We start from the raw sequence: 15,514 nt of genomic DNA, 5'->3' as shown, positions 1-15,514 counted from the left end.
CTTCATACTGACTGGAAGTGGCTGTCCAGGATTTCAGCCATGGGTGTCCCTTAGCCCTGCCTGCAGATGCCAAGGACTGAACTGCAGACTTTTAAGTTTGCAAAGCAGATGCCGTACCACTGAGCTATAGCCCCTCCGCCATATGCTCATTGGTACGATAGAAGTAAATAAGGTGAAGAAACTTGGGTGCCCTTGAAAAAACACACAACAAACCAACTCTGGTTCTCATTTAACACCAAACCATGGCTTAATAACCAATACTGTAGTTATTAGCGCTAGGTGTGAGCCCAGTTCAGAAGTTTAACTATGGTTTGTTTGTTGTCGGCAAGCTAAGAACTAAAGCCATGGTTTGTTTTAATTATTAATTTAAAAAATATATACTGCTCAATCAGTAAAATAATAATAATCCCTAAGCAGTTTGCAAAAATAAGAGTTCAGTGATAAAAATGCAAACATTCAACAAAATTACATAAAAATTGGGATGAAAACCAAAATAAAACCACAACTGGGTATCATAAATAAAACTCAGCCCTGAACAAAAAACAAGGGCTATATCAAACTAGGTTTTACTCGGAGTAAACCCAATGAAATGAATGGACCCAAGTTACGTCATGTCCATTAATTTCAATGCATTCAATCTGACCTGGACTTGCATAAGATGCAGCCCCCAAAATGTGAGAGAGATTCCTGGAAAACCTGAGCAATGACACATGCTTTAAAGAAGCACCTGAAGATCTTCACAATCTCTGCCTTGTCCTTTATGCAAAGAGGGAGCAACACAGAAAGTGACTGCTGTTGTCAAGAAAGTCCGGTCCTGTGTTGTTGCCAATTGACAATCAGCTGGTTGTGGAATGACCAGCAAGCAGCACCTGTGGTTCTCAGCAATGGGCATTCAAAGACACACTGCTTCTGGGAGTTGGGAGCAGAGTCACTATGGCTGGAAGCTACAAAGAAGCTGACCCTCCATGAATTTGTCTAATCCTTTTTTTTTAAGCCATTCAAATTGCTGACCATCATTGCCTCTGATGGCAGTGAGTTCCATAGTTTAACTATGAGCTATCTGAAGAAGTGCTTTCTTTGACTGCCCTGAATATTCCAGCACTTGGCTTCCCTGGATGCCCACAAGTTCAGGGGTTATGAGAGGTGGGGGGGACTTTCTCTATCTACTTTCCCTGTATCATACACACTTCTGTCCTGTCACTTCTTGGGTCATCCTTTCCTTAAACTTAACCCCCCCCCAATGTTATAACCCTTGATCTGTTTTGTTTGCCCTTTTGTGAAAGCTTTCCAGCTGTAAAATATTCGTTTTCAGGTGAGGTGATCATAGCTGTGCAGAGAGTATTCCAAGTGTGGCTGCACCATAGATTTGTCCAAAGGCATTATGATATGGACAGTTTTGTTTTCAATTCCTTTCCTAATGACCCCTCGCACTGAATTCACCTTTTTCGCAGCTGCTCCACACTGGGTCAACACCTTCATCTGGCTATCCACGAAGACGCCAAGGTCTCGTTCCTGGTCAGTCACTGACCAGTGAGTGGATATGTGAAATTTAGGGTTTTTTGCTCCAACCTTACACTTGCTTACTTTGAACTGTATTTACTGCCCGTTCCCCCTAGGAAAATGAGACAAATGGCTCCTTCTGTCTCAACTGCAGGATTGCAAAATTTGGTCCAGAGTTCTCCCAATTGTGCAAGAGGATCTGGAAGGGCTAATGATCAATTGACCAAGGAAATACGATCAAGTTCAGAAGTGCCATGGTTTCTGGACCAGCAGTCCTTCGATGTAAAGTCATCAAGCAATAGTAACTCTGAGGAGGAGGTGGATCCCTAATCCTTCCTGAGTATATCTGCTGGCAACGCAGTCCACACACTGGCCCCTGAAACCCAAGGAGGTACTTTTTCTACAGGACTCTAATCAATAGTGGTCAGATTCCTTGGAGGCTCAAGAATATCCAGGCGACTTTGCCTAAAGGAGTACTCGAAATGCCAAACCCCACTGCTGAGAAGTCAGCAGCTGTCTTGAACAGCACTAGTCCTTTAACTGGCCATCAGCAGCACTCCAAGGCTTGGGCTTTTCCCATAACTTTTCAGTTCAGACTACAAAGCCCTGGCAGTTGCTTCAGGCCAGTGCTGAGACAACATGGTCTTCCTGTCTCAGCTGCAGGGTTGCTATCCTTGGTCCTGAACGCCAGCTACAGAACTCTGCACAGCATCTCTGCCCTTGTTCAGGGCCCTGGCCTTGTCTCAGGACCAAGGCAACTCCAGATCCCTGGACCTACCCTTCTTCACCTTGCTTGGGTTTCCTCTTGTTGGTGGAAACTGAGCTGGTGGGTGGAGAGAAGAAACCAAAACTACGTTCCCAGTAGTTGTGTCAATGGGCCAAGCGATAGGTTTTTGTTGACATAAAATATCACCTTAGACAACGGGCCATTGCTTGCTTCCATACCTTGGTCCTACAGAAGCACCTTCAAGTCCATTTTTCACTTGCCTTTTCTCGCTGATGTCTCCTTGTCATTTCAAATCCAAGGAAGACGTTGGCCATTTTGTGGCTGAATTATAGTTAACTCATTTCTGATCTGAATGTACATTCAGAACATCAGTGTGTGAAATCCCTGATCTTGCCTGCGGGGTGGGGACAAATGACAATGTCAGGCGAGGGGTTGAGACAGAGTTCAAAGCAGCTTTGGATGTTCTTGCAAGGCCCTGAACTTCAGCTACTCACAATCCATGAAAAACTATCTAGAGAAATAAGTAATAATATCGCCTCACTGTGCCGCTCTGAGCAGCAGCAGCTGATGTGAGTTAACCAGAAAGTGACCTGAACTGATAGAAATGCACATTTGGCATTTGGGTTGGGTGTTCCAGCAGAGAGTCAGGGAGAGGAGGGGTGGTGGTGGATGGAGGCAGGGAGAAGGAAAATGGGGGGAAACTAACATTTGTTCTCTTGGCATCAAATCCATCATTCTTCAGCTCTGCAAATTCAACTCCCAGAGAGCAGGGAAGTAGAAACAGCACCCGTCCAAAACCCCCACCCAACGTGGAAAAATATAAATTCCAATATTTATGTAATAATTTAGTTAGAATACATCTTCTGTATTGTGCAAATAAATTAAAAACTAAAACAATATAGGGAGAAAAAAAGAGGGTTAAGGAATTATTCCAGATGAGTATGCATTAAAAAACAAAACAAAGTAGAAAAATTAGGAAGATAAGCGAGAGCGAGCACTTTACATCCATATAATTTCCAGGTATTCTGGCCTGGAAGAGGTCATCTTACTGGGGTTTGGGGTTTTTTATTTTTGGAATTGGGGGTGGCTTTGCACCCAAAGCCCACTCCCCTTTGCACTCTGACCACAAGTAAGAATATGGTCACTTGTGAACTGCAGCATAAATGTTTTGTTTGCCACAAGTCTGGCTCAGAAGCCCACTGTGGGCTGAAGGATCATGTCTGTCACATGCAAAAGAAAAGAAAGGTCCAGAAGGTATCTTTGCACAATCACTCGCAGAAAAAAAATCTCACAGTGGTGCTGTCCATCTTTATAACCATTTTGCTTGTTACTTCCTCCTACAAATGCACCTCTGTGTGGTGGTTTTCAGCTGCAGATAAAAAAGGAAGGACACAGTGGGTAGTATCCAACTATGTCTGCTTTAGAGTAGACCCACTGAAATTAATGAACACAGCCAGCTTAAGGCCATGAATTTGAATGGGTCAACTCTGCGGAGAACTTAGCTGGATATAACCCAGAGCTTTCACCAAAGCATTTTGTGGTAGTTGTGGTGGACCTAAGCAGATGCGTGGAATTGGTCCAGAACAGCCAGAAATGCCTACATATTTTGCTAATTAGGGTTTCTATTTTTTCCAATCTTCAGTCCTCTATATTTCTATACTAGTTTGTGATTTTTTTTAAAATAAACCCCCCTCAATATATGCATTTTTAATTCATTTGTGCCTAATGTACACATGTTTACAAGCCATTTCCCCTAACAGAAAGCATTTTTGAATGCTAATTGTCACCAACCTATGCCTTTCAATGAACATTTAACCCTGGTTACTGCATTTTTGTATACATTATTTGGCCAGAGAGCCACATTGCGAAATTCAGACAAGTGTGAATTTTGCAAAGTGGCTGGGCTTAGGTTCCCTATTGTTTCAGGAATTGTGAATTAGAGAAGTCCGTCTTTAAATGTGAATGAAATTGATTTTCTCCCTCAACCCTATAGGTTGAGGCATCCCCAACCTTCGGCCCTCCAGATTTTTTTTGACTACAATTGCCATCATCCCGGACTACTGATCCTGTTAGCTAGGGATCTTGTTAGCTATGGGAGTTGTAGGCCAAAACATCTGGAGGGCCAGAGTTTGCCTATGCCTGGTCTATGTCTATTTAATCACAGTCCGTTTTAGAAAACAAACAGATACAGCATAATTCCACTTAGAGGTAAGCTCCACCGAGTTCAACAGGTATTATTCCCAGTTCAACAGGTGGTATTCTCTTTCCCCCTCTCCAATTAAGATTTGCTTTCACTGTCTGCAGTAAGTGACTGGATAGCACCTCCGCTTCATGGTTTCCCTGATATCTCCACAACTAAAATGACTAGAAATGTACATTTTTAAAACTAACACTGCACATTTAGGAAGTGGCAGGGTCTTTTTTTCAGCCGGAGCTCACCGGAGCTCAGCTCCAGCACCTCTCAGGTGGGCGCCATAGCCTTTCTAAGAGGACAAGGGAGAATTTCATAATTTCATATTTTTCTAGAAAAATAGCATTCTTAAGGTGGGGCTGGTCCTCACAGCCTCTCTTTCACCACCTCAAGAGGGACATATTTATAAGAGGAGGCAACCTATTGCCAACAGGGACTCATTGCCTCATGGTGAGATTTCTCTGGTGAGATGATTGTGCAAGAGCAGGGATAGCCAACCTCTCCAGTCTTAGGGAACTCCATATGGCAGCACAGAAATTCCCTTTACATTAGTGATGACATTCAGTATAGCACCTACTTAAAGCAGACCATGGAAATTAATGGGCATGACTCAGTTAGGTCCCTTAATCTCAATGGGTCTCCTCTGAGTAGGGATACAACCCATTGGCTCAAATTCAGTAGGAGGTCTCAAAAGTGATCAAAGCAGAGGGGGACGCCATCCACATATCCAACAATTACAAGAATGGAAGGTGGTGTCCAGGCTGGATCAGAACCCTGGTGGGAGGGGTTTTGGATTCAATTCATCACCCCACCTGCTTGCTGTGGACCCAATCCAAATCAAGTGTCTGGCATCTCCTACTTGCATTGGAGCAGGACTGCAAGGAGAGCAAAAAGCTATTCCACACCAAGGTCTCAATCCAGACTGGGGGTCCCACAGCTGCTGTTTGGATTTTGGGGGGGAAAGCTTTCATGCAACAGAGTGGTCTTCCTCTCCAGTCTAGCCCAACAAGCTTGACTTGGTGGCTGGATCTCTTGCCCATAAGACAAGGCTGTTGCCCATCCCCGCTGCTGACACACTTCTGAACTGCTGGCTCGCCATGAGAGAACAGGACACACCATTTCTCCCTTTCGGCAGCCATCTTGGCAAAAACACACGAGACGCAGACGTCATCTCAGGGTGGGATGCAATAAAAAAAGGGGGGAGGGGGAGAGAACAGCTTTTTGGGGGACAGGAGACATTTACAAGCACACAGTGCACAATATTCCTCGTCGTCGTTGTTATTTACAGATACACAGCAGTCCTTCAAGTTTTTCAAGTTTCGTAAAAAAAAGAGGGGAGGGAGGACGAAGAGGAAAAAGAAGAGTAAAAAAGAAATGCGGGGAAAGCGGGATTGGAGGAGGTGGGGGAGGGGAAGAGAGGGGAGAAACGAAACAAATAAAAAAAGAAAGCACACCCCAGAACAGAACCAGGGGAAGGTTACACAACACGACTGGCATCGCTCCATAGACAACAGTTAATGGGGTGGGGTGGGGCAGGGGGTTCACACAGGGGATCGCTGGGGGTTTATGTACAGCGGGTTACATTAGAGGCCACGGGCTCACGATCCGCTGGGTTCGGTTAGAGGCTTTTTTTTTTTTCGCTTGCGCACACAGACACCCCCACACACGCACGCACACCAGAAGCGGGAGCGGGAGAGGCAGGCCGTCACCAGTCGGCGTCCTCCTCGATATAGTAATCGGGGGCGGTACCATCGAAGAGCCCGGGGTCGAGTGATTTCCGTTGCTTCCCTCTGGCAAACACGCGGGAGATGGATCCGAAGCCCATTTTCTCTTTCTTCTTTTTCCGTTTTTGGTCTTCGAGGTCCTCTAGAGACTGAGGGGAAAGGAGGCGGCAGGTTTGTCATCCCTCCCACATGGAAAGCACAGAATGTGTCACAGAATTGTAGCGCTGAAAGGGACAGCCAAAGGTCATCTAGCCCCAACCCCCTGCAATGCCGGAATCCTTGCTACCGAATCTCTGGCAGAGGGGAAAACCTCCAGTGAAGGAGAGGCTACCTACCACCTCCTGAAAGAGACCGTTTCACTGTCCAACAGCTTTAACTGTCAGAAAGTTCTTCCTAATGTTTAGCTGGAATCGCCTTTCTTGTAATTCGAATCTATTGGTTTGGGTCGCACCCTCTGGGGCAGCAGAAAACGAGCTTGCGTCGTCTTTCAAGTGGCAGCCTTTCAGATATTTGAAGATGGCTATTGTATCAAACAGGTGATGAGCAAAAGAAATGGGGGGTGCACTTCTGAAGTGGGGCCAGTCAGAGATGGGCAACTCTGTTTATTTTGGTTTCTTATTTTCCCACTCTTACATTTGCTTCTCCACATTTCTAAGTTACTTGGTGCATTCCCCCCCCCTGCCCAAGTATCCTTATGAAAATTCTTCACAAGTTTAATGAGAATTTCTCCTGTTGTTGCCTAATGCACACACATTGTTGCAATAAAAAAATCCTTTTAAAAAATGCTATTTTCAGCACTATATGCATTTGCATGCACATTTGACCCTGGCAAATGCATTTACGTACTCACTACTTGGCTGAAGAACTGTCAAGAAATATGAATTTCAAAGGATGGCCTTGCATTGGTCCATACATTGTTTCAGGAACTACAAATTATGCAAGTTTACTCTAAGTGAGACAAGAACTGATTTCCTCTACTACCCCTGACACTGGTGGATAGGTGACAAGGAAAGGAGCTTCAGTCTAGAACCTTCCCAACACACCTTGAAGTTGACAGTAGCAGATACATTGTTCAGTACTGTATATTGTTTATGGATCGGACCCTCTACAAATTAAGAAGACTGTTGCACCTGGGTTCCCTGTAAACAAGGTGGGTTGTGTCCAACATTATAGTAGACCCGATGAAATCAATGGACACAGCTTAATTAATGGACATTTCCTCATTAATTTCAATGGGTCTACTCTGAGTAGGACTTACTTTGGTGGGGTAAAGAAACCCCCTAACAACCCACCTAACAACACATGTCTGGCCATGCAGGACGACCTTGTTCTTACCTGGACAATTGGGTTGTGCAAGTTTTTCTGTACTGGTCCAGGACTATCTCCCTGCCAGAAGAAAAAGAAATGTCAGCTTGGCACAGAGCAGAACAATATAGCCCGGAGCCTGGGCGTACTCAGTGCACCTGGCACCTTCCCCAATGGACTGGCTGAATGCAGAGGAGTGATGGGGAAGAGTTAGCAGACTGGGAGAAGGTGGTGTCGGAACAGGGTTTAGAATCAGAATCAGAATCAGAGGCTGGAGAGGAGAGGAGACAAGAGATGGAGATGAAGAAGGCTGCTGAAGAAGCCAGGGGGTCTCCCCCTACTGCTGCAACCAGCTCCCCTCCCTGCTGGTTGCCCAGAACCCACAGAGGTATGAAGAGGGTGGAGCAGAGATAGACAAGGAGACTTGGGCAGGAAACTTAGGGAGCTGTGGGAAGGAGGGGACCTTCAGTCCTCGCAACTGCCTCATTGAGGCAAGACCTACTGGGAAGAGTTGCTGTGCTCACTAGGACTGAGCTGTTTTTGTTTCTTTGAATAAGGAGTTAACTTCACTGACATCTTGTGAGTTACTGCTGACCGGCTGACATTCGAGATACATTGTGCTTTGCTGTGGAAAGCCCACTGGCTGGCTGAGGAATAAAAATGATGATGGAATGGCAGTGGTTGGCTCTCGAGAGAGTTTTACAATCCTTTCACCACAGGCTTCTTCCCTGGGGTTCGATTGGCTTATTCTGTACCTTTGCGGAGGATGGGCAAATGGGGCACTAACCTCAGTTCACCTCTAGCCAGCCCTCACTTGCCTGTTATCTTACACAAGAACAATCTAGTGGGGCAACGATGCACGTCTGCCTCCTCCTCTTGAGTCTCAATGTTGTTTTGCAGAAGATGGGGACAAAACTAGAAATAGCTGGCTCAGCCTCTGATTGGCTCCACCTGCTGTTGGGTTTCCTGCCCCACCAGTCCCAAGGGGCGCCAGACACCACTACCGTCACCTTGGCATCTCCAGGTGGTTCCACAAAGATCTAAATTCCTCTGAGGACTCATTTGGGAAGGGTAGGAAAGTCTAGTGGGGCAGATGGTAATAAGCAGATGGTTCATGTCAAAATATTGTCATTCCGTTAAAACACACACAGCCAGCCAGAGCTAATAGGAAATTCTAGAATTAGATGGCTCTGCCTGTCTTTGGCTCTGGCACCTACTGTGGGTCTCCCTGTCCCCGTCTCAAAGGGGACCAACCACCTTTGTGTACCTCTGGTCCCTGAAAGCTGGAATGTGGTCAAATGGAAAACAAAAGCACAAATGAGATTCAGTGTCAGAGCACTACTAGGTGGCAGACAGGAGATCCATAGGGGAAGACCCATCAATGGGCTCAGAGGAGGACAACAAAGGCAGTCATATAAACTGTATTCCACATCCTTAATAGCAATTTTTCATTGGATGGTGGGTTCATCATTCCCCCCTTGATAACTACTTGACAATCTGATCAACAGGTCAATAAATGTTGTAATGGCCTCCCTACCATCTGGAGATGTTATGGGCTGTGTCCAATTAAGTCCTACTCAGAGTGGACCCACTGAAATGAATTGGTCTAAGTTAGTTACGCCCATCAGTTTCAATGAGTCTATGCTGAGTAGGACTAACACTGGAGTCAATATGGCCTTCATGTTTGACTGCGATGTGCAACATTCAACAACGTTACCTTGTACGTTTTCATCTGAAGGAAAACGACAGCTTCTGTGAGTGGATGTGGGGCAATGGAATAGGGCACGGGGTGGGGACCCTAAGTGAACGTTGGGTGGGATCATTACACTCTGCCTTTTGATGAACTTAGACCCCTGAGGAAGTTTGCAATGAAAAGTTTTACAACCAACATTGGAACGACAATTCCTTGTAAAAACCAAAATGGGGTGGTTGTGTGCCTACAGGGGTGTAAGCAAAAAGGGCTCACCCCAAACATAAGGCAGTGGTTTTCTATACGCTCAGAGAATTCCCTAGGTACTGTACGCAGAAATGTTTTATGTTCATGAAAGAAAATGAAATGTAAAGGAACCTGTAAATGTCTGGGACGTACAAAATGTTGAGGCGGGAAGGGAAGAAAGAAGATTTAACTGGTCTGCTAAACCCTCAAAGAGCCAGGTGTGGGAGTGTTATATTCAAGAGGGTTGCATGCCAGGGACATGAACTCACTCCTGAAATGCAAAGGGTTGTTTCAGGAGGAAGGAAAGACGAAAGAGGATGCATTTCCCGCCCTCCAAAATCTGCTCCCTCCCCAACAGCCAGCCCCCCCAAACTTGAGCACAGCAAAGGAAACTGTTAGATATGCTTTCCCTCAACCCTGACCCACATAATTCATAACTCTTGTTCCAACAAGACTGGAGCCCTGAACAGGAGCATTTGTCTTACGAGAAAAGGGATATACTTCAATATTTCACTGCAGATTGCATTTGCCCTTATTTATTCACCAAAATACAAAGGGAGCTCTTGAGTGAGACCAAAGACCCATCTAGTCCAGCATTTTGCTCTCACAGTGACCAATCAGATGCCCCAAAGGGAAGCCCGCAAGAAGGATCTGAGTGCAACGGCAGCTTTCCCCCACGTGGGATCCCCAAGAACTGGAATTCAGGGCCATACAGTCTCTGACGGTGGAGGGAGAACATAGCCATCATTACAAAGCAGCAGCAGCAGCAAAGCATCCAACCACAGGAGTCGGCTCGGGCGCAAGCGAAGAAGGCAAGCAAGCGTGTTAGAACAGTGTTAGGAACATCCAATGACCTGCAGAGGCGCCTTACATTGCAGAGGGAGTGCGTTCGGTGCCGCGGGGAGTTGACCTCGCTCGGCGTGGACGACCGGTCGCCTTCTGCTGCCGACGCATCAGAGATGATGGAAGGCTGTCGGGAATGACACGGGCTCACGCGGACCGCTGAAAGGCAAACATCAGAGAGGGGCGGGTGAGTCTCTGCTGTACTTGCTGCGGGCAGGAGCTTCGTTGGGGCTCAAGGAAGCTCAAGGCACTGAATTGGCTCTCTGGGATCACCTGCCTTTCAGGACGGGGGTTTTCTGCGCAGGCGAAACCCTAAAGTAGGCTTGGCATTTCAGGACCTCGGATAGCTCCAACTTGGTTGAAGGGATGTGGGACTTTCTGTGGCTTTCTGAATGTTGGGAGTCTGACTCACGTCAGCCACAACCAGACTGGCTAATGGTCAGGGATGATGGGGTCTGCATTCCAGCAACTTCTGGAAGGGCATGCAGATGTGGGGCATCTGGCCTACAGTTTGACCGGTGACCCCAGTGGCACAGGCAGCAGGGAATCCAACCTAATAAACTGAACGATGATGAAAACGCTAGAGGGACCCTTACTGGAAACCACATGGCCCATTTCCTGACTCCCCCCAATCTTAGCCAAATCATTCCCTGTCCAGTAATGAAGCGGTCTGTCAATAAAGGGCCTTGAGGTCTCTCTGACCTTCCAGTATTTGAAATGCTTGTCTTGATTCGAGTCTAGGGGATGGTCTGCACTACAGTTCCGTAGGGTTCTCTCCCATCGCGACCTCAAGATGCCAGGGATTGAACATGGAACTTTCTGCATGCAAAGCAGATATCCTACTCCTGAGCTGTGCTTTATACGGTGGGTGGACTTTTGCATGGCAACATTTAAAGGAGCCTATACAGTGGTGCAGTTAAGTAATATTTGACTCTGGACTTAATGGTCACCCCCCCTCCCCTCCCTTGCTTGGATGATAGTATGTTTTATTTCATTGCTTTGCAAATGTGATGTCAGGATAGTGAGTGGGCCCCAGCTAGTTGCCCAGGAAGGTATAAAGACAAGGGAATGTTTCTTACAGTCCTTTTTTAATTTCAATCTTTACAGAGAGAGGCTATAGAACCCAGCCTCTTGGATAATGGTATTGTCCTGAGTGAATCTTCACCCCCCCCGCCTCTCCCACTTCCTCATTCATCATCATCACCTCCTTGACGGGTGATGCTAAGCGCCCTCTGTCTTCAAGCTCTTTGCTCTCCCACTTTTAGGAGATGGTGGGTCTGGAATGCTTTCTAATGACAGTGTGCCAATCAGCTGTCGCTCCGCTTCTGCCTCTTCCTTCTCCTTTCCCATTATATCCCAACTTTCCCCCTCATCTGCCTCTGAGCTGTAACCTCCTGCAGACCCCTGTTGTAAATCCATACCAGGGGTCAGCAAACTTTTTCAGCAGGGGGCTGGTCCACTGTCCCTCAGACCTTGTGGGGGGACTGGACTATATTTTGAAAAAACAATAATGAATTAATTCCTATGCCCCACAAATAACCCAGAGATGCATTTTAAATAAAACGACACATTCTACTCATGTAAAAACACGCTGATTCCAGGACCGTCTGCAGGCTGGATTTAGAAGGCGATTGGGCCTGATCTGCCCCTGGATCTTAGTTTGCCTACCCATGATCTATACTGTCTTCCTCTTCCTCCTCTCTGGAAAGGCCAGGATAGGGAGGCGATCTCCACCATTCCTCCTCCTCCTCCTCTGCCTAGCCAACCTTGCTGGGGGCCCTTCTGCACATTCTGCTGAGTGGGGCCCTGGTCACCTCCGCCAAAGTCCTTCCCAGATGGCACCACCAGTCCTATGGGCGTGCTGTGTACAATTCAACCAGATGGGCGCAGGAGGTCATGCCCCTGCTGGACCCAGCTTCAGATCCCTGCTCTGCTGCAAAGCTCATAGGGTGAAGTGGGGTTGAGCCTCTCTCCTTCTCCCTGCCACCCCATGCCTACCTCACAGGGCTGCTGTAATGAGAAAGTGTGGAAGACACCATGCCTGTGCCACTTTGCGAAGAGAACCGGGAAGGAGAGGGTGGTGGTGGTGGAGTGGGTCGCAGGTAGAGATGGGACCAAACTCACCTTGACGGTCTACCGTGTGCTGGGGGTGGGCATGGTACAGCGTCTGCTGGCTCTGTCGGATGGCAGCCGTAAGCGGGAGGTCGGCCTGCATCACCCATTCCTGATTTCCATTGAGCACCGTCTCCCCGGGCATGGCTAAAGAATGCCGCTTGGGTACATCCTTGGTCAGCGTTGCTAAGGACTGTTTTGCCTGAGAGAAGCAGCAGGAGACACACAGGGTTGCTGTCAGTGCTTAGCCCCAATTCATGGGTAAACCCATTGCAGTCCACGGGAAGTGAGCCAACAATAAATCACAGGAAGTGAGTTGAGTTAACTCTTTATTAGCAAAACCAGGATCAGCACAGGAGTATCAGGCCTAATGAGCACAGCCACTCATATTTGGCATAATTTGTCCCCACAAAGCAGTTGCTGAGACTGAAGGTCCCCACCTTCCCACAGCTACCTAAGTCCTCTCCTCTTCAGGGTTTTCCCTAAGCAATCTGAGATGCTGCCCGCATGAAGCTAACTTTTCCTCTACCCTCTTCATCTCCTGGTTCTGGGAGACCAGCAGGGATGGGAGCTTGCTGTAGCAGGAGGGAGAGACACCTGTGCTACTTCACCAACCTGATTCCTCTCTGCCTCTTGGCCTCCCTCTTCTCACTCAGCTGCTTCAGCTTCTGTTCCTAGACTTCTCTCTGCTGCAAACTCTCCCTGCTCACCAAGCCCTGTTACCTCTTCAGCTTCCGACACCTCCTCTCCCCCAGTCTTTTCTCTCTGCCCACCACCAATCCCCTGGCTCTGAGCTTCTTCCCTTGGGGGTTCTCCAGCTGGTTCCTCCCACCATTCCTCTGTGTCCAACCAGTCCCTGACGCTAACCTAGGTGTTTCATTCATTTCAGCGGGGCTTCTCAGAGCACAGCTGAGGGTGCATTCAGGTGTGGGCAATACTGCGTTTATTTTCCCGACTAACGCTACTGTTCTGTTTTCGAATATTCCTTTTGCACTGCAGTACAGTACCTGTTGTGATATGAAACTGTGGCTGTTGAACCGATATACCGCCATGTTGTGCTACATTTCATTCACACCAGTGGGTGTGGTGTGACACAACAACAAATGCCATTGGACATTGTTGCTTCTCCCTCGCTCTTTCTGTCCCCCTTGTTCCAATTCCTCCATGAAAATGGCAAGAAAAAAACTGTATATTCTTGCATCACTTATTCCTGTGATTTTCTGGGCTAAGGGGACTGTAAATGGATTATTTCTGGAATTAAATAACACAGGAATGAATGCTAAGCATGCGCTATGTTCCATTAGTTTTCCGAAAGTGGCTTTTATGCCATGTAAAAGCTTTAATATAATGCATAAATTAACAGGGAAACATCGGGGAAATGGAATAAACCACTGTGTGAATGCAGAGAGGGATTATCCATACTTACCTGTCCTCTGCTCTTTCCAGGCATGGCCAACACCAGGCATCCCCAAACTTCAGCCCTCCTGATGTTTTGAACTACAATTCCCATCATCCCTGACCACTGGTCCTCTTAGCTAGGGATCATGGGAGTTGTAGGCCAAAACATATGGAGGGCTGAGGTTGAGGAAGCCTGGTGTAAGCGAATCGGGATGAGTACAAGATGAATGCTCAGCGTTGTATAACTGCCCCGTAAACAATTCAGAATGGGTGCTCAATGAAGACTGGCCAGATGGCCCCAACAGAGTACCCAGAGTGCTCCAGACTGAGCACTCATCCTGATTTGCTGGCACAAAGTTTATGCAGAGGGTAATAATAATTTATAATAATTTATTATTTATACCCCACCCATCTGGCTGGGTTTCCCCAGATGGTAGATGGATCTGTGTCATCTCATGGCTAGCATGTGCTTCCTCACATGGAGTATGGGAGCTGGGAAGGGTGACAACGTTGTCTGGCTAGGAACAAGAAATGGGGACTTTGGGGGGGAAAGCCCTTGAAGGAGAAACCTTGAAAGCCTGCAGGCGCAGGGACACTCACCATGGCTAGCTCAGCTTCTAGTTCCTTCATTCGGTTGTCTTTCAGGTCCAGCTGCGACCGAAGAGCACTGGCGTGGTCCGTGGCGTCTTTGGCTTGCCGGCGTAACTCCCACTTCTCCCGCTCCAGCAGGTCTTTCTCTTTCGCAAGAGCTTTGACCGCATCTTCGCTTTCCTGTGGTTGAGGCAAGAGTCAGAATGCGGACGCGAAGCAGGGAGGGTGGCTGGCTGCTAAGCCGCTTTCTTACCCTCCTCCCGTCTCTGATCTCCTTCCCATCCTTATCAACCTCTTGGGGGGGGGGGGTCAGTTGGCACATATGAGATGTTGAGGAAGGTGTGAAGTGGCTGTGGGAGCAGGCGTGGCGTGTGGCAAGCGGCAGCCACATCAACAAGAGCAAAAAAAGAGGCAGTGCCACAAAAATGTGCAGGCATGCCACCCGTCAGTTGCCCCATGGGTGAGAAAAAAAGGTACATCTATTGTGCTCAATCACAGAGATAAGCTCTTGTGGCCTCTACAGAATGGGTGTGAAGGTGAATGTCCAATCCTGACATCTAATGAAATGTGGGCATGTTTTAAGAGGGAGCATTCCACGTAGAAGAGGCTGAGCCAGGAAGAGCAACCAGTCTCTCATAAGTTGTGGATTTTTCAGGGGATATTTATTCCATTCTCCTTTTTCTGGTGCCAGGGGAGGTTATGATAGGCAGACCTCTGCCTGGTTGGCACATTGGAGACCCCTGCCATAACACCATCTGTGATCAGTAATTACAGTTAGTAGCTAGTATTAGTACTCATACATTGTAATATGTTTCTCCCACCCCTCCCTTCTTCCTGTGCCCCTTCCCCTTCTCTATTGAATTTATGATGAGTTTTTAATTTAAAAGTTGCTAATAAAAATAAAAGTACGTAATAAAAATCAAAATGTTTAATATTTTACAAATGATTTATTTTACAGATGATTTATTACTTTGAGTTATTTCTTTATACTGTATTTGCACTAATTTGCCATTTTGAACTGCTTTCATTGGCTGTTTCCCAAGGTACTAAATACAGGGGGAAAGGGAAGGCAAAGAGGACAGGAAGATAAAGGAGGGAATCTGTAGTAATAGACTGGTGGGTGGTTAAGGGAAGCTGAAGAAAGGACTTTTCTCTGTGTGATAGTCTCCCTGTAAAAAGGGGTGGTT

At 47.1% G+C, this 15,514-nt stretch overlaps 1 protein-coding gene across 2 annotated transcripts in view; it reads right to left on the bottom strand.

Moving 5' to 3' along the window:
- Positions 1–3,071: 3,071 nt before the first annotated feature.
- KAZN (kazrin, periplakin interacting protein) overlaps positions 3,072–15,514 on the bottom strand; it is a 250,222-nt gene continuing 237,779 nt past the window's right edge. For both annotated transcript variants that reach the window (XM_035120457.3, XM_088671740.1), the window contains 5 exons: positions 14,337–14,507; positions 12,351–12,540; positions 10,255–10,385; positions 7,478–7,528; positions 3,072–6,291 (listed from right to left, as the gene is read on the bottom strand). In XM_035120457.3, coding sequence (XP_034976348.1) covers positions 6,124–6,291; positions 7,478–7,528; positions 10,255–10,385; positions 12,351–12,540; positions 14,337–14,507 — 711 coding nt within the window. In that variant the 3' untranslated portion in view covers positions 3,072–6,123. The remainder of the gene's footprint in view (positions 6,292–7,477; positions 7,529–10,254; positions 10,386–12,350; positions 12,541–14,336; positions 14,508–15,514) is intronic.

The sequence above is a fragment of the Zootoca vivipara genome, chromosome 6 (assembly GCF_965207765.1).
Source record: "Zootoca vivipara chromosome 6, rZooViv2.hap1.1, whole genome shotgun sequence".
Classification (NCBI taxonomy): Eukaryota; Metazoa; Chordata; class Lepidosauria; order Squamata; family Lacertidae; genus Zootoca; species Zootoca vivipara.
Note: the sequence above shows the minus strand (reverse complement) of the source record. Positions and strands in the feature narration are given on the sequence as shown.